Genomic DNA, 25,209 nt, shown 5'->3' with positions numbered 1-25,209 from the left:
TAGTTATTTAGTAGAGCTAAACATCTCTTTATTTTCGCGATAAGCAATGAACATGAACAAAAAGTTGAACCAAGCAACAACACTTTTGTGGGCCAAAGGCCCACCTTACCAGCCTTCCGCAGGAACTAGCTGATGAGCCGCCCGGAGGGCGGCGAACCAGCTAGTACTGTATATGTAATCCAGCTATTCTCATTTGTTATCATCTAGAAAAATATTTTCCATTTTTAGGTGCCACCTAAGTCGAATAACTCTGCCAAGTGAGGTTAGAGGCAGAGTTTTATAAAACTTCAAGAGCATCGAATTGTTGAAAAAAGATGAAATTGACCATATTTGGACAGACTGGGTTTCCGCCCGACAGCGACAAAATGGTACCGGTACCTTCTTATTTGCTATTTTGTGGATTCATATTACATCATAAAAAGAAGCAATAATGGCACATTTTGAAGTTTAATCTATATTTGGTTTTATCTTTGAATCTGTGCATGATGAGTAAATTAATTAGATATCAATGATTGCTTTTTTTAAAAACCAGTTTCACTTTAGGAAACCTTTATAACTCGCATCATGTAAATCAGTATAAAATCAGTCATTTAAACCATTTCAATAAATGTGCATATTGATCAGATTTTTTTCACATTGATATTGCAAGAAACAATTTTAACACTTCTCACACAAGAGCATAATACATTACAGTATAGCGATGTGTAGCTCTTACTGTACCATCCCGACACCGTACACCGTTTTGAGGTATGGGAATAAAGTGACCTATTTTAAAATGGTGAGGTATCACTGTCACACAAAATGTTTGGTAAACATAATTTCGGCCTTCCAACCCTTTAAAAAAAAAAAAAAAAGAAAAATAGTCAGTCTTTTGACTGACTTTAAACCACCGTTTCAAAGTTCATTTTGGCAAAATCGATGAAGATTCATTTTTCACTGACCAGAGTCTTCAGTCACGTTTGACGCCTTAAGAACAAAAACGGCATCATCGAGAACGTAGTAATCGTTGTACATGTCCCCTTCACAGAGGTATGGCAAGCGGGTCACAGTCTCTACCTCAAATCCTGATTTTCGGAAGACGTCATGTGACAGGTTCGTGACTTGCTCCTCCCATGTCTTGCCTTGGATTTTTAAGTGCTCTTGGGGACGCTGCCATTTCCCACCTATCAAGAAATTGCACAAAGTTGGTGAAAAACAAATGGATGATCGATTGAGAAAAATCACATGGAATATCCCTACTTGGCAACAACTCGGTAAAAGTTTTTTTTTTTAATCTCTCTGTAAGAGGACTACAGGACAAACGATAACAGAAAAAGTTCTGTGGATGTTCGAATAAAATGTATGAGTGTAATCTGTCCTGTCTTTAACTGACCAACTTCAATGTAGGGTTGGAAAGGAAGAACAGCAGCAAGAACGAGGCGTCCGGTGTTGGGTACGAGCGATCGCCTGATATCCCGCAGAAGATGGAGAGGATCCTCACAGCGGTCCAGCAGGTTGAGACAACTGATGACATCATACTGCTGGCCACTTCGCTGCCACTCGTCGATGCCCATCAATCTGTGGATGGAGCGCATAGAGTATTTTTTTTTAATTAGTAGCATTGGCTCACATTTACACAACAGCAGCACTAAATATATTTTTAAACAAGGTATAGTGTTGCAAAAAGCGTCAATTTCAGGTTGGTTTGGTACTTGTGCATTTTGTTGTAATCATACTAAATAACGCCGCCTGTTTTAAAATTATCCCTGAATAAATATGCTTCAAAATGTTAAAGGCCACTAGTGCTAGAACAGAGAAAAATCTCTGCTACAATAAAATAATCCTCAATTTGTTTTAATGGAGATGACCTATACAAGTTCACATAATGCAGAAATACATTTTTCAAGATGTAGTACTATTCACTTGGTCATTTTAACAGACGATCGAGGACCACTGGATTGAAAAGAAGAAACCTCAAAATCCTTACTTGAAATTCCTCCTCTGCAGGTGCCATTTCATCGGTGGCGAGACCTCAGTCACATAAATTTCTCTGAAATGGCTTCTCATAATTTCTGTAACAGCACCATCACCAGCTCCAAGGTCCAGGAGTTTCTCTGCCTTCCAGTCTGGTCCGACATTGAGAAGTTTCTGGAATTGCTCCGCGGAAAACACAAACATGGACCCACGACCCAGAAACCTGAGCAGGAGGATAACACAGATCAAAAAGTGACTTCACGTGAACTTATGGAACTGCTGTGTTTGGACGGATGGACTCACCCATTGATGGAAGTGCGTGACACCAGAGGGGTAAGGACACTTGAAACAAAGGAGTGATACAGTTGTGTGAATAACCAGTTCGATTTCTCAATGCTTTGCTTGAGGAAAGCCTTTGTGCCTGAATCCAGATGACTCTCAACAAACAGTGGTCGCAGAGACTCCCCAAGCAGATCGGGGCAGCATTTGTACCACTACGGGGGGGAGAAGAGGAGGAATGTAACATCCAAGTTCTTGAAAACCACACATCGTTCAGTACTCTGCACCGAAAAGAACAAAAGAACTGAGGGGAGAGCCAGAGCCTGGATTTCAAACGTGAACCCCAGACTGAAGGGTGGATGTAAAAAAAAAATACGTTCCCCATGCCACCAATAGTAAATTCTTACGTCCTCGTTCACAACATTAAAAAAAAACACTTCAACACCGTAACAATCGAACGGCGGTAACCGAGCGTGCCTTTCTGCGCAGCGCGATGACTTATTCTCATGCCAAAGATGAGAAGAATTCCTACCTCCTGCGTTTCCATCGCTGTTCCTTCCCCTTCGCTCACCATGTTCACTAAAAGTGAGCGTGCCAGTGGACCTCGCGCGTACTTAGCCGTCCATATCATCCTGACGGAGTGCAGAAAGACGACGTAACCCAGCACCCACGCCACAAAAATCAATGTCCTCAGCTGTAGATGACACATAATGGACAACAACTCTTGTGAGCAATCGGACACCTGAGCATAAACACCGTCAGGAAGAAGCGAACTCACTCGGCCGGAGAGAGCAGCGAGCTGTTGTTAAAAATGGAAGATAAACAGGTACACAAGCATTGTCCAATCGTATAGCGGCACGCCAGGACTTAATTCGCTTCCAAAACAAAACCAAGGGTGCGGTGGATTTTAAAAAGCCGGCTGCCGTACATCCACCAGCTTTGCCCGGTGGTCCCTGCCCAGAAGGTAAACATATTTCCGGGTATAGATACTTCCGGTGTAACCACTAAATCTGTCCGGATTCGATGGCTGGCTCAAGCCTGCCAGGAACTTCCAACGAAAGCAGAATTTAAAAAATGTTTCACCGTAAAACTCATTCTTCAAAAGATGAACCCCCCTTTTACCATGTTTCATTACTTTGTTTTGATCAAAACACTCATATTCATAGAAATTTCATAATCATAACACGCATTTCCAGGGGGGGAAAAATTAGTTTCGTGAACTACTTAGTGAGAGGTTTTTATTAGCTGTATCAATACATCTCAAATACATTGGACAATAATTAATAATAAAGAATGGTTCTTTGTCCTCGTCTTGTCCCTGACCCAACCCTTCATTGACCAGATCACAAGTCTCAGAGATTAGTTGACCGTTGCCTGCAGGGGAGACCAGACTGCCTGCTGGATAAAATGATAAAGCTAAAAGTAAGACAACAAAGTCAGCAGGGGTCTCAGTTAGACAGAGGACCTAATCAGGTGTGCATGAAGGTTTGCATACAACAACAAGTGTTACTAACATAGCTACCGGTATGTGTAAGAGGTTTAGGTCCAACATCATGTTAACAGTACCACAAGCACAAAAGGTCTTTCTGTCCATTATTCAGGAGAGAAAAAAATGTTTGCCAGAAAGAAAAATGTAGGTGAATTCCCCCTTCTCACCTCTTAAGATTATACATGGTCCACCGAGTGGGGTGAGCTCTGTAATTGTCATGACCATAGTGTCAAATTCAACACAATCTTCGATGAGAATACAAATAAAATAAACCACAACAAAAAACCCCACTTTTGAAATAATACTGACAGACATGGGGGGGGGGGGGAATTTAGTCAAGCTTTTTGTGAAATATCATTGTATCTGATTATCGCCACAATACCCTGTACGAGGTGAAAATAGGTGCATTAAAGTGAGATTAAAAAAAATGAAATGATAACTTGTTTGTCTGTAAAAATTAGAGTTAAATTCCAAGGTAGACATTCCTTAAAATCTGTTCATAGCACAAATGTTTTGCCAAGTGGGGTAAGAGACAGCAGTTTCATGACATTTGGTGAGAGAGCGAATTTCCTTCAATTCAACGGTATTAAAAAAAAAGTGTTAAATAATGATTAATGTAGTAAAATGGCACAAAATGTAAACGTGTGGTGTGCAAAACTTAGGATATTCCCTAAATTAAACAAAGTAATTGGGTACACATCCTAACAAACAAAATCGTGTGTGGAATGGTATGTTTTAACCCTCCCTTGCCGTGACTCTTTGCTCAGCCAGTGAGCTGTGAATGATGCTGCTGATGGAGTCCGCTCCCTCTCCTTCCAAAAATGTGTGGTGGTCGCCCTCAATGACGTGGACTGACACCTTGCCGTCACAAACCTAAACAAGTAAAATAAAATAAAAAAAAAATACAGAGTCTGATATTAAGATGCCACGTTGCATGGAAATACGTGTCAGCTTGCTGATGCTTGTTACCTCGCTGAGCTTGTAGTCGGCTCCCAGGGTTCGTCCGTATTCGCTGCTGGTTTTGGCGCGCAGTAACAACACGTTGCCATTGTATTTTGTAGCCGGTACGTAGCTGTCGGCTGCCTTCAACTTGCGGTAAAAGGCGGAGGCCGCGAAATTCAGCAAATCCCGGCTGATGTTCTTGTGGGTAGATGTGATGAGGTCCACGGCTGTGTTGACGCGAGCCTCCAAGTCCGGAAGCGGGAGAAGAGCATCCAGAAGCTGAGGGAGACGACGATTATGATGAGAAACAATGCGAGCACATTTTCTTAACCAGCCCAGTGTCACAATTAATAATGAAACCACAGATGTTGTGTGCTATGTTAACATGCCAAAGTTGTTCACCTTGCTGTACTCGGTGTCCATGAACTGCTGGATGAAGGCGCACAAGGCTTCAGTTTCAGCCTCGGATTCTTTTTCTGGTGTTAGCTTGGCCCTATAGCTCTGAAAACAAATGACTTTCTTAAATGTAATTTCCCCTCACAGCATGAGTGAATAAACTATCCATCCATGGTGGATATAAAAAGTCTACACACCCCGGTTAAATGCCAATTTTATGTGGTTATTAAAATTTCTTTTTATAAAGGGCTGTACTCAATGCTGAGCACTTCTTAAATGTTAGCTAGAACTAGATCATATCGTGCGTGAGTATTTGCACCTCTAACCTGCGTATAGGCAGCCACGTATGAGTGGGATCCGTCAAACAGGAAGAGATTCTCTACGGGCAGTTTCTGCCTCTGCAGCTGAGTGCACATTTCAAACGCTACGCAGGCACCAAATGAGTAGCCGGCGATTCGGTACAGTCCGTCGGGCTGGACGCGTCGAATGCAATCTACATAGTAGGCTGCCAGAGATTGGATGCTGTCCAGCGGAGCATCTGGGGAGGGAAGTTATGAACTTGATGTATATAGATATATTTTTTTTTTATGTCCATCTAGTCATACAAGTAGAAAAAATATATACTTTGTCTTATTTAAACAACAGAAGAGCTGGTAAAAGGTATGGACATGGATCTCCGACAGTACCTTTGGTGCACTGCAAGCCATAGCAAGGCACGTCAAGCTTGGAGGCAAGTGTCTTGAAAGCAGCAATGGAGCCCTCAATTGGGTGCACGAGGAAGAGCGGCCTCTCCTGGTTCTGCACATCGTTGAGTGACGTCACCGTGGGGCCGTCTGGGTTGACGAGGAGCTTTGTCAGACTCGACTCCGACAAGGTTCGAATGACGTCCTTTTTCACTGGAGACATTTGAGCCAGGAAATTTAAGTAAATGACAGCCTTTTAATGTGCATACTTTGTTTAACAAAGAACAGTCAGATGTCAATTCAGAGATATGTGACGATATATACGCATGATGTAATGTTAAGTTACCATTTGATCCTTCTGGCTTCTTATTGGACAGTTCACGCAGCTTGTTGATCGTAAGCTGCCGGATCTCTCTCATGGCCATAACGATGTCATAGTCGCGCTCGAGAGTCTGGCGAACCTCCACGCCCATTAACGAGTCAAGGCCTAAGTCAGCCAATGAGGCATCGGCGTTCAGGCTGTTGACATCGCGCACACCTAAGGAGGAGGTGCATCAGATTGCATGGGAAAGGCACTTATCGAACCAAAACCGAAAAACAACACAAAGCTAACTTAAAACAACCATTTAAAACTTTTCATTTCCATTCCATAAATTAATAATCCAAAATCGAGTGTTGGAAAATTACCCAGAATGTGAGCTACAGCGTCCACCAAGTCCTTCTGGCTCCCCGCCTCGCTCTTTGCCACAATGCGCTCCGCTAGCACAAAGCTTGACATCACGGGGCTCCGCTGACACAGGAAGTGGTCGAGCACATCCAGGCAAGAAGCCATCCTCTGCGGCAGGGTGCCACCAATGACGGCGTCATTGCCACCCATACTCTCCAGCACCACGCCCACATCCCCAATGGCCCCCCACTGGACTGCGAGTCCAGGAAGGCCATCGTGACGCCTCTTCTCACACACGCGCTCCATGGCAGAGTTGGCGTAACCGTAATTACTTTGGCCGGCGTTGCCGCGGCCGCAGCTGACAGATGAGAATGCAACGAAATAAGCCAGCTCTGGACAGGATTGTCTTGTGACTCTGGAGAGGGAATGTAAGTGGATCAATAACATTTGTCGATGCCTTCCATTTAATGTTTTTTTTTTTAAAGAAGGATGCGGGACATGGAACTTACTTGTCAAGGTTCAAGGTGCCATCGTATTTCGGTTTGTTCACATCGAGGAACTGCTGAGGAGTCAGATTCTCCAGCAAGCCATCTTTCAAAACCTGGAGATAAGAAAAAAAAAATAATAATAGTGATTGACAGTTAATGACTCGCATCGAACAACGTGGCGGCGGAATGGCCAAATGAATTACAAACATGTTTAATATTTCAACTCAAGCTCAAACTGGTGTACTTTTTGATATTTGACTTCTCAAAGTGTTTAAAAAAAAAAAATCGGTATTTTGTGTCAAGACTGAAGAGAATGGTTACCATGGCAAGGTGGAAGACCCCACCAACTGGACCCAGCCTGCAGGCCTCAGCAATGAGCTTTTCCGCTCCCTCAAGTGTGCCGACGTCACTGGTCGAGACCAACACCTCCACGTTCCGACTTTGCCATTCACTCACACGCTTTGCTTGGTAACCTGGCAACAAGTTGAACGACCAAAACAACACAAGACGCAATCGTATGTGGTCAGCTTTGAGTAAGTCATGGAAGCCGCCGTCACAAATTGTAACCTCTTCTCATTTACGCCTTACCGTTCCTGATCCCAGATCTGGAAGTTAGCACCAACTTGCGGACTCCCTTTTCAGTCAGCCACTGAGCGAGCTCGAGGCCGAAGCCGCCGAGCCCCCCGGTGATGATGTACGAGTGGGAGGCGAGGCAGTAGGTACGACGGAGGGCCGGGATCGTTAAAGGGGACGCGGTTTGGACGGATGCATCAGTCTCCTCGTGACACACCTGTGTGACACGCCCAACGGTCAGAGTACGTCTGTGCTTTTTCCAATACATCGCATTCATTTTTTTTGATGAATTGCAAAATCTTGTCAAATGGAAGACTTGCTTTGACAGCCAGAAGTGTGACTAACCTGCAGAAGAACCTTGCCAATATGTTTGCCTTGGGCCATGAATCGAAATGCCTCCTCGACTTGGTCCCTCTGGAAGACCGTGGTCTTTAGAGGCTGGACGACACCTTCCGCAATACCCCCCTGGAGCAGCTGCGACACCTCCTCCCACTCACGATTGCCCTCTTCAAAGAGAGCATCCAGCAAGATGCCGTGGAATGCCACATTCTTCAAGAAAAGCGCCATGCCTGGAGAAGTGAACGTTTCGACTCCATTCGTGAACCAAAACCAGTCAGTCTGCCGCCGTGCGGGTTTTCGGGGGCGGGGGGGGGTTAAGCCTCAAGTTGCGATCTGGCTTCATACTGACCGAGGGGCGAGTTGTTGGAAAGGTCGTATTTGCCAATCTCCAGGAATCGTCCATGTCGTGCAAGACAGCGAAGACTAGCTTGCAGCTTCTCCTCAGCCAGAGAGTTCAGCACCACGTTCACACCTGAAACACGATATACATTGCACACAATGGATGCCGCATGCATCATATGGACAAAAACGGAGTTCCTTTCCTCATTGCAACTGCTCCACTCCCCCCAGATTATTTATTAGTCAAAAGGGGGTGGCACAAACCTTTGCCCTGAGTGTGGAGAAGGACGTGCTGTTCAAAAGATGCGTCCCGGGAATTGGCGAAGGAATCTGCCGAGAGCCGGGGGAACCTCTCCTGCAGGTAAGCGCGCTTCTCCGCTGAGCCTACCAACACGAAAGCCGAGGAAAAGCTTCGTTTGCTGCGTATCGCCAAACGAGCAAATTCAAAAACACCACATACTTCACAATCACCGATGACCAACTTACCAACTGTTGTGAAGACTTTGCAATTTTTGCTGAGAGCAATGGCGATGGCGGCCTGCCCAACACCCCCCGACCCCGAGTGGATGAGAACACTTTCTCCAGGGCGCAGCCTGCCGCGAACCACTAGAGAGTAGTAGGCTGTGGCGTAGACCACCGGCACGGAGGCAGCCTGCTCCAGAGTCCTGCACGTCAAGAGAGATTAAATACTAGACTCGACGACAGCGGCGAGGCACTGATTGATCAGCTCATGTATTGATTTTTGACAGGCATGCTGGATACACCGAGCGTACGAAAGGGATTGGGGTCTTTTTGTTCATACACTGTATTCATTCATTAATTTGTGTTACTGTATATATTACGTTACCACCGTGTCATACGGCAATCATACAAATCCTAAACAACCAGGGAACCACGTGGACATGGCTAAAAAAAGACTAGTGGTAGTTCACTGTGAGTTGTGTGTTTTTTTTTCCTCCACATGAACCGACACGTACGAAATGTTGACACTCACCAGCTCGAGGGGACATCCCAGAGGAATCTTTTATCAGCATCCACGCATGTCGCCAAGCCTTTAGCTGGCAGAAGGCCCATCACACGATGACCGTCGGGATCACGGCCGGAAAACTCCATACCCAGCATGCATTGCTGCAGTGCCAGGTCTCCTACACAACGGAGACATTTTGGAAACCGTGTTTTAGTTCATAATAACAGCAGCTGATTTTTCCCCCACTATTTTTATGAGAAAGAAAAGACTTGTTCTTTAGTTTCCATAGAGGATTGACCTGGAATAGCATCTGGTGGCAGCTTGCCCGTGGCGAGCATCACATCTCTGAAGTTGAGCGAGCTGTAATAGACGCGACACAGCTCCACGTTCGGGTCGCCGGGCACAAAATGGCGGAGCGGCGAGGCAATCCATCTCAGTGACGAAAGGTCTCCCCGAGTCAATACATTGACATAGGCGTGCTGCGTCAACTCTTCGTTTCCGTCTTCAAAAACACAAAGTCATTTAACGTTAGCCAGGTTGTACGTCTAACTGATCAAGAAAAAATCCCTTGAAAATATTCAGGAACTCCTGCATGTGCACAAAAACACCAAACAGTGTTTAACTTTAAACATCAACATTGAAAAGCCACCTTAACAGTCAGCCATGAATCAGAAGTGTGGTGTGCACATCTTATACCAAGAGTCATGAGTTGGTGTCTGAAGACGCCCCAGCATCCGTCTCGGAATACGTTCATGACAAGGTCGCCCTTGAGCACCGCCTGCATGGATGGATCGTCAACCTGGAGCGTCGGCGCTTCTGATGAGCCGTTTAGATTTGACACAAACGCACATCTGGGAAATATGGAAAGGACGGGAACAATTAATAACAACGGTTACTGTAACTATAAAAAGTCTACAAGTCAGTGCATTCTGAAGATTCATCGCCATGGTGACAACCTGGACATTCCAGTGCCGCCAGGTACTAAAACAGCTTTTAGGCAACACTCATTTCGAAAAAGATTTCATGAAACTTTGGACTGAAAGTCGGCTGGTGACATCCAGTGAAAATACAGCCTCTATTGACGTGAAGGACCGGCAATGTGAGTAGTACTCGGTTATACTGTAGTAAGTCCAAGCCGCACCGTATTCGGAGGCCGCCGGGTTCCTGCCGCAGACAGTTGACCATTCCCACAATGCCACAGTGGGGCTGAGAAGCAGTCAACCACACCGGCGAGTCTGAGGACTCTGCAAGTGTTCCCTGTTCCAAGAGCAACAAAGAAACATTCAGCTCAAGAGCGACATCGATGGCGTTTTGAAATACGGCCAACCGGCAGGCATGACAAAATCCCAGAGGAAGCTGCGGAACGGACCTTGAGCGTTTCGACCCACTTGTAGTCGGCACCGTCAACCGCGAGGACAACTGGTTGCTTGGCAGGACCCAGCCGGCGGCATAGAAAGAGCGCCGAGCCATAAAAAGACTTCCTGACAGCCACCGGGGTGAGTGAAGCCTCGGAAAAGACTTTCTCCCATTCAGCCTAGAGAGATGGATGACGGCACGTTCAGATGTTACACTTGCAACTGATAGAATGCACACACAGAGAGGAAAACATTCATGGAGGTGTCAGGAGATTTGCGTGTCCTCTCCACTGACCTGTGTGAGGAGTCCTTGCTTACTGGTGGTGTCGTTGACTCTGGAGAGGAAGCTTACGGTTTCCCCAAGGGTATCCCCCTTAAGCAATGCGTGCAGGAGAACAAATCCTCCTTGCCTGGCTCCAGAAGCTAGATTTGTCACCAGCCGATGAGGGTCTCCCCTTAAAGGGCCCCAGGCGTGGTTACACACCACCAGGTCAGCTGCTCCCACTGAACCTCCCGGTGCTGGGCCCAAGAGAGGGTCCCACTGTGCTGTTGTGACCGCAAGCTCCTCCAGGTGGATCTGGTGGGGGGCGAGAAGGTCCTGGTTCGTTGCTGTGGCAACATAATCCACACGCAACATGGGCTGGATATTCAGGAGTCCGACTACACGGGAGAAGAGCTGACCATCACTGGATAGTGCCTGACAAGAGATGCGTTGGAAACTTTAACTCATTCAGTACCAGACAATTCTAGACCAACTCTGAAAAGACGTTTAAAAACGTCTTTGGGAGTAAATGAATTAATTGCCAATATGTATTGACTCTGGACTTTTTTGTTCAATTTCTTACTTCCAAGACTTTGATCTTGCCAGGCGCGCTGTTTTCCATGGCAATGTCCACACAGTGTCTGAGTGCCGGGCCATCCAGAAGACCGCGCAGCAGACCGTCTTGCAGAAGACACGCCCTTTCGTTTCCCACCGTCTGCGCCAGCTCTGAACTCAGGTTCCCATTCAGCTCCAGATCACAGAGCATGGTGAGTAACCGAATCAAGCCGGGCCCAGAGGATTCAGGGCCCGGAGGCGAGCTTTCCGACACCCCGTGTAGCCCTGGGATGCAGAGCTTGAGTCCATGAGGGGCCATCTTTTGCTGCAGTTTGTGGATTAAGCCTTGATGGAGACAACGGGTCAAAGACAACATGGACAATGGGCTGAGAACATTGAATTTGACCGACATGCGTAGTTTGCGAAACTGTCAAATCATGACTAAAACAAAACAGGCTATTCAGCAAATGTTTGTCGGGAGGAGAAAAAAAAACGCTTTAGACCAAAGCTGTTCGGACCTTATGCAAATTTGATGTTTAAAAAAATTAATTAAAAATCTGCATTCTTTGAAGAGAAATGTCATGACAGTTACAAAGGCTGAAAAAGATTTTCTTTATAAGACTACTCATTGTAGTCCTGATTTTACTGAATAATTCTCAACTCATTTAAATAATTCTATGACGATCTAGGAAATTCTAATCAACTGTAAATTTACAACACCGGCTTTGGACATTAAGGTGGAGGAAAAAAAAAACACCACTTCACAATGCAATGCCATGTTAGATAATACAAGGAAGGTTTTAGATAAGTACCTTTGCAAAGCGTCAGCTGCTCTACAAGTTTCCTGTCGTTTGCAAGGCACTCCGTCTCCACATAGCGAACGAACAGGAACTCCTCCAGGGTGGGGGGGTTCTGCTGCTGCTGCTGTCGACGGGGCGCCACAGTCGCATGAAGGCCGCTGATCTGCACTCCACCGGCGGTGATTTTGTCGAGGTAGCGGTTGAGGTGGACCGTTACAGCTATCGGAATATTTGTGAGAGAAAAGTCTGTTAAGACCGAGCCTTACGCTTCAATTAGGATGCCATTATGTCATGAATAAATTACAAAAAACATTCGATGTTAAAAGAGATGAAAATGAGTGTGGTTTCACAGCAAACCGTTCAGATAAAATCAAGCCCATTTTTCAATAAATATTGAATTTGGAGTGCGACGTTTTAATTTTCGGCCTCATTGAATTTGGGTTTGACACCCCTGATTTAGATGCTAAATACATCAGCCCCCAACATCTTACCAGTATTTGTGGAACACGTACCTAGTTTCCCGTCAGCATACTCGCCGACCTTTTCCTGCTGGATAGCGGGATCGATGCATACCGAGCGAATCCTGGTTGGCACACGTAGACTCCGACCGGAGAGCCCGACAACAATCATCTGCAGCATGGTATCCAGAAAAATGACCCAGTTCCCCATCCACTGCAACTTCCCATTGTCACCTGAAGATAGAAAATTTGCGATCGTAGAATTGTCAAACTCTGATCCGCTCTTAACAAAATGCAGACCGAAAAACCTTTTGCCTCTAGGTGGCAGTAGTGTCTACTGTCATCCGCGACAATTAAAAGTTAGTGGTATGTAATGATATCATGTCCCGGATCGGTTATTTTGAATCTGATCCAAATTACATTGCCGACTTCTTTAGCAACAGCCGGACAATCCAAAGTCGACCAAAAAAAACATGACACACTTTGTACTCGAAAACCTACCGGCATTGTTAGATTCCAAGATGCCTTGGAAAGTCTTGCCATACTCATAGCCGCGCAGTCGCAGTTCCTTGTAGACATCGTGTGCCAGAAGTTTCCGTTTGGTGTCCTCGCTGGTTTTCAGAGTATCCTGGTTCAATTGACTACGGAACGCATCTAAAGCCGCATCCTCCAGAACGCTAACTTTTCCTGAAAATTACAGAATATGTATAAGAGCACTGTAGGTCAAGATTTTGATCAAATTTATTTTATATTACAAAATGTTAATGAGAGATGGGATCATAATACAAGTCCTAATTTGCCAAATACAAAAGATTGGCGTCTGGTCGCTACATCTGGCAACTCACTAGGTTGATTTTAACTCTAAGTTAAATCTAAAACTACCTACCACTGACGGCCAGGTCTCCATTCTCTGAAATTTCAAACTTGTTGGTGGCAGGCATTAAACGCACTTCCAACTGGACAACACCTGTCAAGAGCAGAATGTCAAAACTGTCACTGCAATGCTGACTGTTTTACAGTTGGATATGAATATTTCGCTTCAAAAGCGCAATAAATCCATGTCCTCACTTTAAAAAAAATACAATGGTGCATTTGAGATTTTTATTTCATTTTGGGCTGTTTTGTAGAAATTTTAAGTGGCTCCATTCTGTGGAAACCCTGCAAAAAATGAAATAGCAGCAGCAGACAACAGCATCCTATGGCTTGTACTCCTCACCCATATTTGGGAGAATTGTGGCCCTGTGGATGGTGACATCATCAAACGTCACAGGCGTCGTGTCCATGGCAACTCCTAGACTTCTCACTAAGGTACGCCAGGCCAGCACCAAGTAACCCGTCGCTGGGTAAACGACACGCCCATCGATGCAGTGTCCGATCAGATAATAATCTGGAGATTCCGGATTCATGTCTGTCGATTAGAATTGGACACAGAAAAATAAAATGGTCAGTGAAAACATGATCACGCATCTTCCTGAATCAACCAAAAGACGATTTCCAGTCCATACTGATGCTGTAGACAATGGCGGAATTCGATCCAGAGCCAGAGGAGAAATCCTCCACCTTGGGGACATCCCATGTCTGAGAATGGTCCCACTGCACCAAGGGAGAAATCATCGGGGTGCCAACTGGCACGGGGTATTTCACTTCGGAACACAAAGTGTTAACATCCACGTTGATGCTAAAGAAGATGCGCAAAGAATCGGAATGTCCGTCATCAGAATGCACTCCCAAGAGAGCCGTTGATACAGAATGAAGATACTGACCCATTCAAGTAAAGTTTGCCAATGTTTGAGAGAAAAAAATCCAGGTTATTGGGATGACCTCTTTTCATGAGGGGAAGTGAAGTACATGATTGCTTCAGGCTACGCTTCAGGATGGCCTAGAGAAGAATGTTTAATGATGACCAATCTATCTCCTGAATCAAACGGCGACAAAAATAAAAGATGACGAAAACAATCACCTGAAGAAGAGCATGAGGCGCTATCTCCAACACAACGGCATTGTCGGGCACCAGGCTGAGGCCGTCGTGGAACAGCACCGGGCTCACGAGGTTGTTGACATGATAGTCGGCCGAACTGTAACGCGCCAGGGGAGTGTCCCATTCCGACTGAGGGATGCTGGTGCTCACCCAACGGGATGAACGCAGCCTCGGACTCTTAATGACCTGTGACCAAAAGAACGGCAACCATTCCGTCAAGTATTTATCAGGATCTAATGCAGGGGTGTTGAACATATGGCCTGCGGGCGGGAACCGGCCTCCAGGGAGGTTCAACCAGGCCCGCAGGATAATTTAAGTGAAAAAATGCTAAACAGAAACGGAATGGACATTTTTACATTTTTGTTTGTACAATCAGTGGGATCAGTTGCAATGGACATATGTGAATGATCGAATTGTACAATTGTCTAAGGTGTTTCACGAAATGTTTGGTAAAAGACATGTTCATTAAATTTCAACATTTTCCTAATGTTCATGTGCTTCACTACACCAAAACAAAGGAGAGACATGATATTTTAGTTATTTATAGCAGAGTATGGAATAATTTTAATGGTCCGGCCCAATTGACATCTACCGAGGCCGTATGCGGCCCACAATGTGAAATGAGATTGACACCCCTGATCTAATAGCAGAACACGACAGCATGTTTCGATCACAGTCATGAAATCATGTTGAAAAACGTGACGTGAATACCTTCTTGAGGGCAGCTAAGAGGGCTGGAGCGATGGATGCCATGTAGTACGAGTGGAAAGCTACACCGGCGCTGCGCACCTCCTTTGCAAACACTCCCTGCTCTTTGAGCTCGGCCACAAACTTGCTGACCGCCTCCTATTTAATAAACACACATCAGTTGATCCATTTCAAAGCAAGTGGTTCTTCCTTTTTGTCACTCTACAGAACGGTGTTGCATAGATGTCTGACCTGAGGACCAGAGATGGTGACCGTGTCCTCGGCATTATGGCAGGCTGGGACGACGCCCTTGGGACATTGAGCGATACACTGCTTCCAGGTCAAACCTGAAACATCAACAAACAAATAAATAATCCATCCATTTTCGACAGCGGCTGCTCCAATAAAGGCTTCAGATAAAACTGAAACCTATCTCCAATGCGAATGGCAGAACTCGCTAACAACTAACCCCCGTCATTCCGCATAGCATCAAATCATTATCATCTATGTCAAGAATATACAAAATGATAGAAACTAGATTATGACCAGTCTAGAGTGCTTCCGCTTACCCACTGCAGCCATGCCTCCAGGAGGAAGCTCGGCCTCTTTGATGCAACGCCCTCTCCAGTACGCAGCCAGGATGGCTTCCTCCTGGCTGAGGGAACCGTCTGCGTAGCCGCAAGCCAGCTCTCCCACCGAGTGGCCCACAATGCCGTCGGGCTGAAGACCCAACTTAGTGAGCAGGTCTATCTGAGCTACCTGCAACCAGGTGCAGACCACGCAAGCTTTAAAACGTCATCCTTTGAGCCATACAATGAAGACGAGTATTTTTTTTCCTTCACGGCCAAAACAGTTGCACCTCTACCTGTATGGCAGCGAGACCAACAAAGGAATGTACGGTATCTTCGAAAGCCGCTTCATCGGCCTCCATGAGAAGTTGGGACACGACCAGGCCCGTTTCCTTCAGGGCCATGTCCGAGCGCATGATGGATTTTCTGAAGTCTGGTAGCTGCATGAGGCTGCGACCCATTCCCGCCCACTGTGTCCCCATGCCTGCGATACCGCACAATGTAAAAAGTGCAGTTTATTCGAGTCGATCCAGAAGTCAACCGGATTTCATATTGTTGTTTGGGAATATCAGAATATCAGTTTGAGTACACGAGTGTCCCCCCTAATGGTCTCACCTGAGCATATGTACCAGAGAGGTCTGGGTGTGGCCTGCACCTGCTCCACTTCAGTGCTGTCAGTCTGAGAGCCGATCAGTGTGTAGCCTCGATAGGGCATAGCGGCGGCGGGACTTCCAGACACTCCATTGAGCAAAGACAGGAAGTTATCATCCAAACTGTTTTCCTTTGCTTTTTGGAGCAGAGAGTTCACAGCAGCCTCTGTCCGGCCGCAAGCTTGAAGCAGACGAGGGACCGTCCTGGTCGGTGCGCCGGTGTCACCCTGCGTCTGAGCGCTTCTCTCGTTGGGACGAAGGATGACGTGAACATTTGAACCTCCGAATCCAAAAGAGTTAATGCCTACGATGCCGCCGCGAACAGGTATTGGCCGGTCAACCACTTGCACGCGGCCATCGGTGAGGGCAGGAATGTCAGTGTTCGGACTGTTGAAGTGGAGGTTGGGGGCCCACACTCCTTTCTCCAGAGAGAGCAAAACCTACAAATAGGATCAAGACATTTTCTTATGTGAAATAATCTGTCATGGGCTTTGTAACAGTTGCGGCGCTTTATAAATAAAGATGTCTCGTATTATCAATCACATTAATATTGGTTGTAATCCAATATTAGAGATATTATTCACCCTTTGCATTCATTTTACTTTGTTTTGGTGACGGATTCTGTGTGACCCTGGTGTGATCTTCGAGTCTGCACCCATTAAGTGTGCTTTGTGCGCATACTTTCTGCTAACAATGTAGCGCTTCTTTGATAACGAGAGGGTAACAATATTACCGGTAGTTGTCGATTAAATTATGTACCAAGTTGCAAACGCATGAGGCCCAACCGATATAAGATAATGACAACTTTGTCAAGCGAATCTTCTCGTCTTCGCAGGTCGGTTAATTAGGATGGAATACATACCAATACTTAAGAATAACATTCCCCTTGACTCTTACTCATGGTCAGATGGCTGCAGACTGCTGATGCTTTTATTCTGACTTTGTCACAAATACAATATGTGTCTAAGTCGCCTTCTTTTTGATACTTGTTGAAGAAATTCTCTCTGCATTCACGGAATCTACTTTTTTCTTTTTCACAAAAACATGATAGAAACCCCGGGGGAAAAATAGCATATGTAAATTTATGAACACATCCAATTAATATTGTATTAATTTCACCAACCAACCAAAACACCACATCACCTCCTTCTTACCTTTGCTATGGCAGCCAGCCCAGACGCCGGTTCTGGATGGCCCATGTTGGACTTGGTGGACCCGATAAGCAGTGGCCCTCGATTTGATTGACAGAACACACTGACAATCCCGCCAACTTCCTGCGGGTCACCGACCTGCAGGTTCAGAGCACAAACATCCCACTTGAGGGCGAATCCAGCCACGAATAGACAAGAAGTTCATTTAGGTTGAGGTTTGCTTTGTAAAAAAACAAAAAAAAAATCACGATGCAGATTTTAAAATACACACACATCAGGGAGTCCTATGCACTGACCTTTGTTCCGGTGCCGTGGGCTTCAATGTACTCAACCTGCTCAGGTGTGATATTTGCCTCTTGATAGAGAGAATGAACGAGATTCCGCTGCATCTCGCCGGAAGGAAACGTTACTCCTATAAGACAAAGAGGAATCAGTGAGACAACGCTCTCCACATACGATGACACTTGGTGTGTCATCGTGCACCCTGGACAAGTTGCAAAAACAAATATGCACACTGGCCTCTTCACACCGATGAGGCAATTTAGTGTCTTCAATTCACAGAGTATGCGAATTTTGTAGCTATGAGAGGAAATCAAAAAGGGATGTGCAAACTCAAAGGAGATATTCTGATTCGAGATTCGAACCCGGAATCCCAGACGTGCCACTATATCCAAACAATGAAGAAGTTAAATATTTTTGTTTAATTAAGCGGCGCTGACCTAATGTTAGTCAATTCATCCTTTATGGGAAGTAACAAATCATTCAACACGCTACTCTTGTTGAATTTGTGTTCTTATTGTGGACAGTTTTAACCCCCTCTTTCCTCTCACCCTGTTCTTTGTATCCATCTGTGTTGTTTCCGGCATTCAACACCGTGGCATAAACTCTCTTAGCCGCCGACCGCTTTGTCAACAGCACCACCACCGCCGCCTCAGAGCGACAGTATCCATTACCTTGACAACAGAATGAGAAGAATCTCAAAATGCGTATTTCACGTGCGATCAATTTTTTTTTTTTTTTTTTACCTGAGGAATCGAAGGACTTGCAGGTGCCGTCTGGACTTAGCATGCCGAGTTTCATGAACTGCACCGAGGTGTTTGGCTTGAGTAGTAAGTTGACGCCCCCGACCAAGGCGGCGTCGCAGTGACCCAAGCGGATGGCTTGGAAAGCATTTTCTAACGCTAGTAAGCTGGAGGAGCAGGCTGTGTCGATGGCTGTGCTGGGGCCTGTAGGAGAACCGAGGAGAAATGAAACCAAAAACATTCTTTACAATAGTATGTTTGATGCATCCTCACTAGTCTAAACACTGTATTCTGATTAATATTGCCCATCATAAATTAAGCTGCAAAGTCCCCACTATTTTTATCCATCATGGGGACGGCCATTTTGCCACTTGCTGTTGACTGAAAATGACATCACAGTCCATACGGGCTCGGCCGGCGACCAATCACAGGTCACCCGTTTTCTGTGTTTGGTCAAGTGATGTTCATAAGCCAAGCCCTTATTATTGAAAAAAAAAATCACTTGTCTTGGCTTCCCCTTTAAGAGAATGCTGGGATAGTAGGTTTTTTGATTTAGTGGAACAGTGACTCTAAAAGAGGAAATATTGCCAACCGCATAACGCTTAGGACGCGATCGTGACAAACAAGGTGATCTGAGACTGACATGATCATTGACGAGACAAACTATAGGATGGAGGTGAACAGCGAAAGAATCTAATTTCAGGCCAAGGGTGTACCGTTGAAATCAAAGAAGTAGGAGAGTCTGTTGGCCAACATGGCACGCTGGCAACCGGTCATGCTGTAGCCGAGAAGCTCCTCTGGGTCTCTGCTCAATGCCTCCCCGGCCTCTGAACCGCTCACCCCAATGTAGACGCCCGTTTTACTGCCGCGCAGAGTGGTGGGGTTCAGTCCTGCATCGCAACACAAGGTAATGGTCAGGGATTTATATGTTGGATTTTACACTCCAGCAAACCGATACAATCATACGTTTTGCGACCCCACTTGAAATTTCTCACGGGGAAATGTTCAGCGAGGGTCCTTACCTCCATCAACTATAGCCTCGTAAGCGACCTCCAGCATGAGACGGAGCTGAGGGTCCATGGTGTTAGCTTGTTTGGGATGAACTCCAAAGAAGGCGGCATCGAAATGGCTGATGTCTTTCAGTTTGCCGTTCCTCTTTGGCAGACCGTAAAGGCCTAAAAATACAAACATTCAAGTTTCGAGAGTTCCGTTAATTTTTTTTTTACCATCAGTGTCAAGCTATTGATGAAATAATGACAACAATATGACATTCAGGGTTTTATCGCCAGTCTACTCTATTTTACTCTGTTAACTGTTTTGTGAAGCGCTTTGTTACAGCTGCCGCTGTTGTGAAAGCGCTATATAAATCAACATGTATTGTATTGTCTATGATTGGTTTCCTTCTTCATAATAATTATGCGAAGAGCAAAATAAACCACTCAAAGACTGACAAAGAGTTAGGATTCCTGAAAAACGACACAGTGTAATCATACAACCTGGATAAGTGACAGTGTTTTAAAAAAAAAAAAAAAGTACAACTTGCTAGCTGTTAGCATAGTTGCTTCTGTGACTTCACTGATGTACCGCATCAGCCAAATAAAGCTTATTTCACCGCCCAGCCACCTTGTATGCACTCACCTGGTGTCCACCTGCGATTGTCCTCTGTCACCATGTCCACCCCATTGATGAGATTATCCCAAAATTCCTCCAGGTTGTTGGACTCGGGCAAGCGGCCCGATATACCTGCAATGACTATTTCATCCATGATGTATTTCTGCGGACAAAAGGGGGAACTCGGTCAGATACTATTCATGCGCGCAACCTCTGCTGCTTACTTCACGTCATTGGAGTAGTTTTTTTTTTTTCGTCCCACACTGGGGACATTTACAGCCTCCAGCAACAAGAATGTGGGTAGAAAGAAGAAAAAACTAACAAACACTGTTCAATTAATAATAATAATACATTTTATTTATAAGCGCCTTTCAAGACATTAAGTGCAATATAAATACAAAATTGATAAATCGCAGAGCTATTTACAATTGTTTTTCACATTTTACATTTGTTTCACATCATTTAGGTATTATTATTATTAAAATGAACAAAATTAGGACTGGATATGAACACAGTGCATCTAGTAACTTTCAATTTACCCTTGTACAAATAATATAACTCAAGCAGAAAAAAATATATATATATACACTATATATATTTTTAAGCACAGCAAAAACCCAAAGGGTACAATGTATTCACTCACAAGTGAAGATGGTTTAGTGCCAAAAGCATGTGTGATTGTGTTGGCTTTGACTGGCAGGTTTGGAAATTGGGGCTCCTACAAAGCATGCATGAACGAGCAATCTCGGCAGACAATGTAGTCGGTGCAGACTAGTGTACACATCAGTGATGTAATGTATGTGTATGTGTGTGTGGGGGGGGGGGGGGTTGTCTGTCTTGCTCTTTGTTCCTCTTTTCTGGGCCATGCCTTTCTGTGTCAGCAGGTGCTCTCATCAGCCAATGAGCTCCTCAGAATTTAAGTCATTCAGTCGAGATTGTTTGGACGAAGGTCGTCCTTAACCTTTCGTGAAGGGATTTGGGATGCACTCTCATTAGGATTAAAATGACACCTTCAGTACCAGACAGCCTTACTCTGATCCGGCTCACACGCCAAACACCGTGGCCATGACATAGCAAAATGGCCGTGTCAAGTCTTTGAGATTTTTTTATCATCTTCTGTATTTGACCTATTCTGATTACAACCATGAACAACTTAAGTCTATATCTGAGGAATTCAATGTATTCTATTGTCACCCCTTTATCTCAATCATTTCCCCCCGATATGGTACGTGTTTTCTTCTCTGACTGTATCAAGTATTTTGCTCGGCAAACAATGCTTTCACAAACAAGAAAAGACAGCTCCTACAACTTGAGTCACAGGAAATAGCCGGTTTGGAAATGAAGCGCCTCAGTGTGAAAGTCACTTTCATGAAACGCAATTTTTAAGAAAAGACAAGAGCAAATGCGATTCGTTCTACAAATAAGTCGAGTGCATCCCAGTTTTTCAAAGATGAAAATAAGTTAACAAGTCATACTTATTGAAAGCATGACGATGTGTATGCTTGGGTCAGTATGGAAAGTAACGCGTTTTCTTTTAACGCAAAGTTGAGCTGGTGTTTCTTTGAAAATCTGCGTAGCAAAAAAGCCACAGGAAAAAAAATAGAGCACACAGTAAATCCTTAGATCCTGCTCACCAGAGTTGCCAGCGGTTTAATGAAATTCAAAAGCCTTTTCAAATTTTAGGTATCCTTTTGATTTAAAATAGTGCTTCGTTACATGGTTGCTTAGAGATAGGTACCCTGTTTAATTCAAACACTTTGAAATCCAATATAAATATGTAATATCAAATTTTACCTTACATGTCACATTTGAGATATCACGCTGTGTGACTCAGGTTGAGTCTACGAAAGAATCCATTGAGGAAATTTGAATGATGAACTCATCGAGTAGCAAAACAAGTTTGGACTTGTCATACAACCTGTTCGAGGACAACCCATGATCGTCTTCCTCCAAGTGAGGAAGGACAAACGTGCTCTACATCAGTTATTCCCAACCCGCTGTGGAACAATAGTGTGACTTGAGCGATGCTCTGGGGGTTGCTTATCAAGTTGTACGGGTACTTAATTTGTCCCAAAACCTTTATTTTATTGCAAATAACTTTCTTAATGTATCTATGCATCTCCCCACACCACCCACCCCTTGCTCCATAGATAAGAACATTGTGTCGTACATTAATGCTTTACCAATAAATCATTTGAGAAATATATATATATATATATATATATATATATATATATATATATATATATATATTCCATAAGAGTCTTTGTACGGTTGGTTCGGTAAAGCTGCCCAATTATTTTGTATGGCTTTGAAGTCTTTTGGAAAGCTAAGCCGGCCAATGTGCCGGTCAATGTGCCCACCCTTCTACTTTTGGCACACACACACAATGAATTCCTTAGCCTGCTTGGGAAAGTCTTTCCACTCTTGTGTGACTTCATTCGGTTTACCCATATCCACCCAGCAGCCATGAACTCCTGTCAAAGTGACTGCCAAGCAGGAGAAAACCAGGAGGAGATGAATACTCGAGTTTTTTTTCGACGAACATGGTGGACACATCAATTACATAATATACTACATGTCATACACCTGCGTGGCACACAGGGCCACTATTTACGTGTACAACCACTTTAGAATCATTAATTCTTATGACGACTTGACATCACTCCCTGCCCAAAATCACGAGGTTAGGTACAGTAATGGCCATGATACCTCGTCATCCTATCCGTTCGCCCCTACGCAAATGCACAAACGGTTTTTTTAATGTGTACAGTAAGGTCTAACTATTTAAATCGACGCAATCACACGTTTAAAACTACGACGGTGTAATCCGCTAGCAAGAGGTAGTTAGCGTGCTTACCTGTGTCGTATTCCTTCCTTTTAAGTAACGAGCAACAAACGCTTGGATGGGATGCTAAGGCGCTTCTGGGGCATGTGTTCTCCGGTTTATTCCGCTAGTTGCGCCACAGTGGGCGGGGGGTACAGCGTCGATTCTGAAAGAGGTGAAAAGCAGCATCCGCACTTGACTTTTTTTTTCTTTTTCCATCTGGTGATTTTAAATGTCTCACATTGTGCCCGGCCACGCCACATGGGCTGACGGCTTGGTCTGGCTGAGCAGTCCAATGAGAAAAAGAGGCCGGGCTCTCGGATTCAGCCAAAAGCGAGTAATTCATTCAACCCCCCTTTTAGTCAGATGCAAAAAAAAAAATAATACGGCGAGACCAAAGGGTTAGTAGAGTTCAAACGGACCTTGCAGATTTACTCTGCGTCTCCGTGCGACGTGTAAGCTAACTCAAGATTTTCGCATCTACGACGGTTGTCCCTTCTAAGACAAAAATCAGTTAAGACGCTTTGATTTCATTGATAAAAGGGATGGTGGCATTCAAAGAATATGCGGCGTGGATAATACATTCAAGAAAATCATTCCAGAAATACTATGTGGTTATTATGACCCATCTGCACTCCTCGTGTCTAAACAAGCAAACCTAATTCATTGTGTAAGAACAGCTCTGTTTCTAGACTATGTAGAGACGTGTTGTTTGATTTTATACGGTTCTTTCTTTGTTTTTATCGTACGGTTTGTAGGAAAGCGAGTTGTTTTCATTGCTTTTTTTGTTTGTTTTCAGCGGTTTGCTCCATAAAAAACGACGTGTTTGACAACATCTCGTTTTTACCCTGGAGTAGCCTGCAAGTATACATTAACCGGTCACGGTCAGACCTGCCATCGGTCAAACCAAGTTTAATATTACGTAAATCGACGTTGAACGTGAACTTACCGGTAACAAGTCTCCAATGGTACACGTGCATGACACGCACGTATTGATTTGACACATAAGTTGCCCAATGACGTAGCGAGGGTGTGGATATTCACCCAATCAGAAACAACAGGAAGAGGGATAGCGTGATTACGAGGCGGCGCCAACTGATGACGTTGCCGGCAATGCTGGTGTGATTTCCTGAGGTTACTGTCGTTCAATGAATTCAGCTCGCATGACATTCTGCGTAAACTCCTCTTGACCCAGTCTGGGTACAGAGCAAAAAGAAAAAAAAGAAAAAGTAAACTCGAAAGCGTCCTGAGTTCCTTGAAAGGGAAGGCTCTTGTTATTATTTATATCCTGTTATATTTATGCAGTCACATATTTTGTTTATTTTGGAATTAGCAGCGACCAGGGGTGGGCGAGTGATTTTGTCTTTTAGCCAATAGCTGAATTAATATTTTGGCTCCATTTTGTTGTTTTTAAATTAAATAAATCTTACAAACACATCTGATATTGCAGTATATTTGTCGATCTAAAATGGCACGGGTTATTTAGAGACTAAGCCGATAGAGCACATGTCCAAAGTCCGGCCCGCGGGGGAATCGGGCCCGCGGTCGAATTTCATCCGGCCCTCGGCCCCCGTCATAAAATCAGTGCCGTCTGGTCCGCAGGTTGGGCGCAATGGAACACGTGTTGCATTGACTGAGGTCTCGTAGACTGGGGAGTGATGTTTCATAGTGTACTGCTTCCCTCTAGTGGCTAAATGAGTAATAGCATTCACTAAATGAGTAATAGCATTTAGACACTAGAGGGCATCACTCACGAGTTAACAAGACATCACTCCGTGTTTATATTGACTGATATGTCATATTTCAAATGATCCTTGCAGTTGTGGATATGTGTATTGCTTGTTCATTTCCCTGTTGTTCGAGTCAAAGGTTTTGTGACTATTGAAAAGTCATGGTGATACATTTTATGTTTCAAATCAATCAATTTGCACTCAGGAGACTTCTGTTTAAGAAAAAGTCAAGTGAATAAGCAGTTGCATGTGATATACCTGTTTAAAATGAACCAAAAGAAATTCTTAAGATTGTTGAAATTAAAATAAAAATGGAAATGTGAAACGGACTGGCTTACTAAAATTTGTTGAACAATATTGTTGTTCAATGTAAAGAATGTCATCCAAGGTCGGCCCCCCGACATTTTACCACATAAAATCTGGCCCCCTTGGCAAAAAG

At 44.5% G+C, this 25,209-nt stretch overlaps 2 protein-coding genes across 4 annotated transcripts; both read right to left on the bottom strand.

The window, feature by feature from the left end:
- Positions 1-844: 844 nt before the first annotated feature.
- mettl9 (methyltransferase like 9) lies at positions 845-3,256 on the bottom strand. 2 transcript variants are annotated; one of them, XM_052070535.1, is made up of 6 exons: positions 3,011-3,246; positions 2,765-2,926; positions 2,257-2,447; positions 1,967-2,176; positions 1,373-1,557; positions 845-1,163 (listed from the first exon to the last, which is right to left on the bottom strand). In XM_052070535.1, the coding sequence occupies exons 2-6, from the start codon at positions 2,861-2,863 to the stop codon at positions 934-936; spliced, it is 915 nt and encodes a 304-aa protein (XP_051926495.1). In that variant the 5' UTR covers positions 2,864-2,926; positions 3,011-3,246; the 3' UTR covers positions 845-933. The 2 variants fall into 2 exon arrangements, with proteins under 2 accessions (XP_051926495.1, XP_051926494.1); XM_052070534.1 differs by having other exon boundaries at positions 2,765-3,256.
- A 197-nt stretch (positions 3,257-3,453) lies between these two features.
- On the bottom strand, positions 3,454-24,148 carry fasn (fatty acid synthase). Of its 2 annotated transcripts, none has more exons than XM_052070426.1 (43): positions 23,990-24,148; positions 23,074-23,206; positions 20,241-20,376; positions 19,625-19,777; positions 19,319-19,492; positions 18,606-18,806; positions 18,411-18,533; positions 17,877-17,992; positions 17,584-17,718; positions 16,395-16,869; positions 16,076-16,263; positions 15,780-15,969; positions 15,463-15,557; positions 15,235-15,369; positions 14,506-14,709; positions 14,309-14,424; positions 14,051-14,223; positions 13,762-13,953; positions 13,432-13,512; positions 13,047-13,232; positions 12,600-12,779; positions 12,100-12,306; positions 11,316-11,632; positions 10,766-11,167; positions 10,485-10,649; positions 10,257-10,372; positions 9,812-9,966; positions 9,414-9,617; positions 9,143-9,293; positions 8,635-8,813; positions 8,413-8,532; positions 8,159-8,281; positions 7,816-8,039; positions 7,486-7,687; positions 7,219-7,370; positions 6,919-7,010; positions 6,430-6,824; positions 6,089-6,280; positions 5,746-5,955; positions 5,386-5,597; positions 5,066-5,164; positions 4,691-4,942; positions 3,454-4,594 (listed from the first exon to the last, which is right to left on the bottom strand). In XM_052070426.1, the coding sequence occupies exons 3-43, from the start codon at positions 20,365-20,367 to the stop codon at positions 4,457-4,459; spliced, it is 7,551 nt and encodes a 2,516-aa protein (XP_051926386.1). In that variant the 5' UTR covers positions 20,368-20,376; positions 23,074-23,206; positions 23,990-24,148; the 3' UTR covers positions 3,454-4,456. The 2 variants fall into 2 exon arrangements, with proteins under 2 accessions (XP_051926386.1, XP_051926387.1); XM_052070427.1 differs by lacking the exon at positions 23,990-24,148 and adding an exon at positions 23,282-23,952.
- Positions 24,149-25,209: the final 1,061 nt, after the last annotated feature.

The sequence above is a fragment of the Hippocampus zosterae genome, chromosome 7, assembly GCF_025434085.1.
Source record: "Hippocampus zosterae strain Florida chromosome 7, ASM2543408v3, whole genome shotgun sequence".
In the NCBI taxonomy this organism is placed as follows: Eukaryota; Metazoa; Chordata; class Actinopteri; order Syngnathiformes; family Syngnathidae; genus Hippocampus; species Hippocampus zosterae.
Note: the sequence above shows the minus strand (reverse complement) of the source record. Positions and strands in the feature narration are given on the sequence as shown.

What these genes read in the sequence shown, in the direction of transcription:
- mettl9 (XM_052070534.1), bottom strand. Translation starts at nt 2,941, where the DNA reads ATGTGTCATCTACAGCTGAGGACATTGATTTTTGTGGCGTGGGTGCTG. An exon ending in CAGCGATGGAAACGCAGGAG is followed by an intron (nt 2,448 to 2,764) that starts GTAGGAATTCTT and finishes TCCCCCCCGTAG; the next exon opens with TGGTACAAATGCTGCCCCGA. An exon ending in CTGCAGAGGAGGAATTTCAA is followed by an intron (nt 1,558 to 1,966) that starts GTAAGGATTTTG and finishes CTCCATCCACAG; the next exon opens with ATTGATGGGCATCGACGAGT.
- fasn (XM_052070426.1), bottom strand. Translation starts at nt 20,367, where the DNA reads ATGGATGAAATAGTCATTGCAGGTATATCGGGCCGCTTGCCCGAGTCC. An exon ending in GGCTGGCTGCCATAGCAAAG is followed by an intron (nt 16,870 to 17,583) that starts GTAAGAAGGAGG and finishes TCCTATTTGTAG; the next exon opens with GTTTTGCTCTCTCTGGAGAA. An exon ending in CTTGGAATCTAACAATGCCG is followed by an intron (nt 12,780 to 13,046) that starts GTAGGTTTTCGA and finishes TTCTATCTTCAG; the next exon opens with GTGACAATGGGAAGTTGCAG.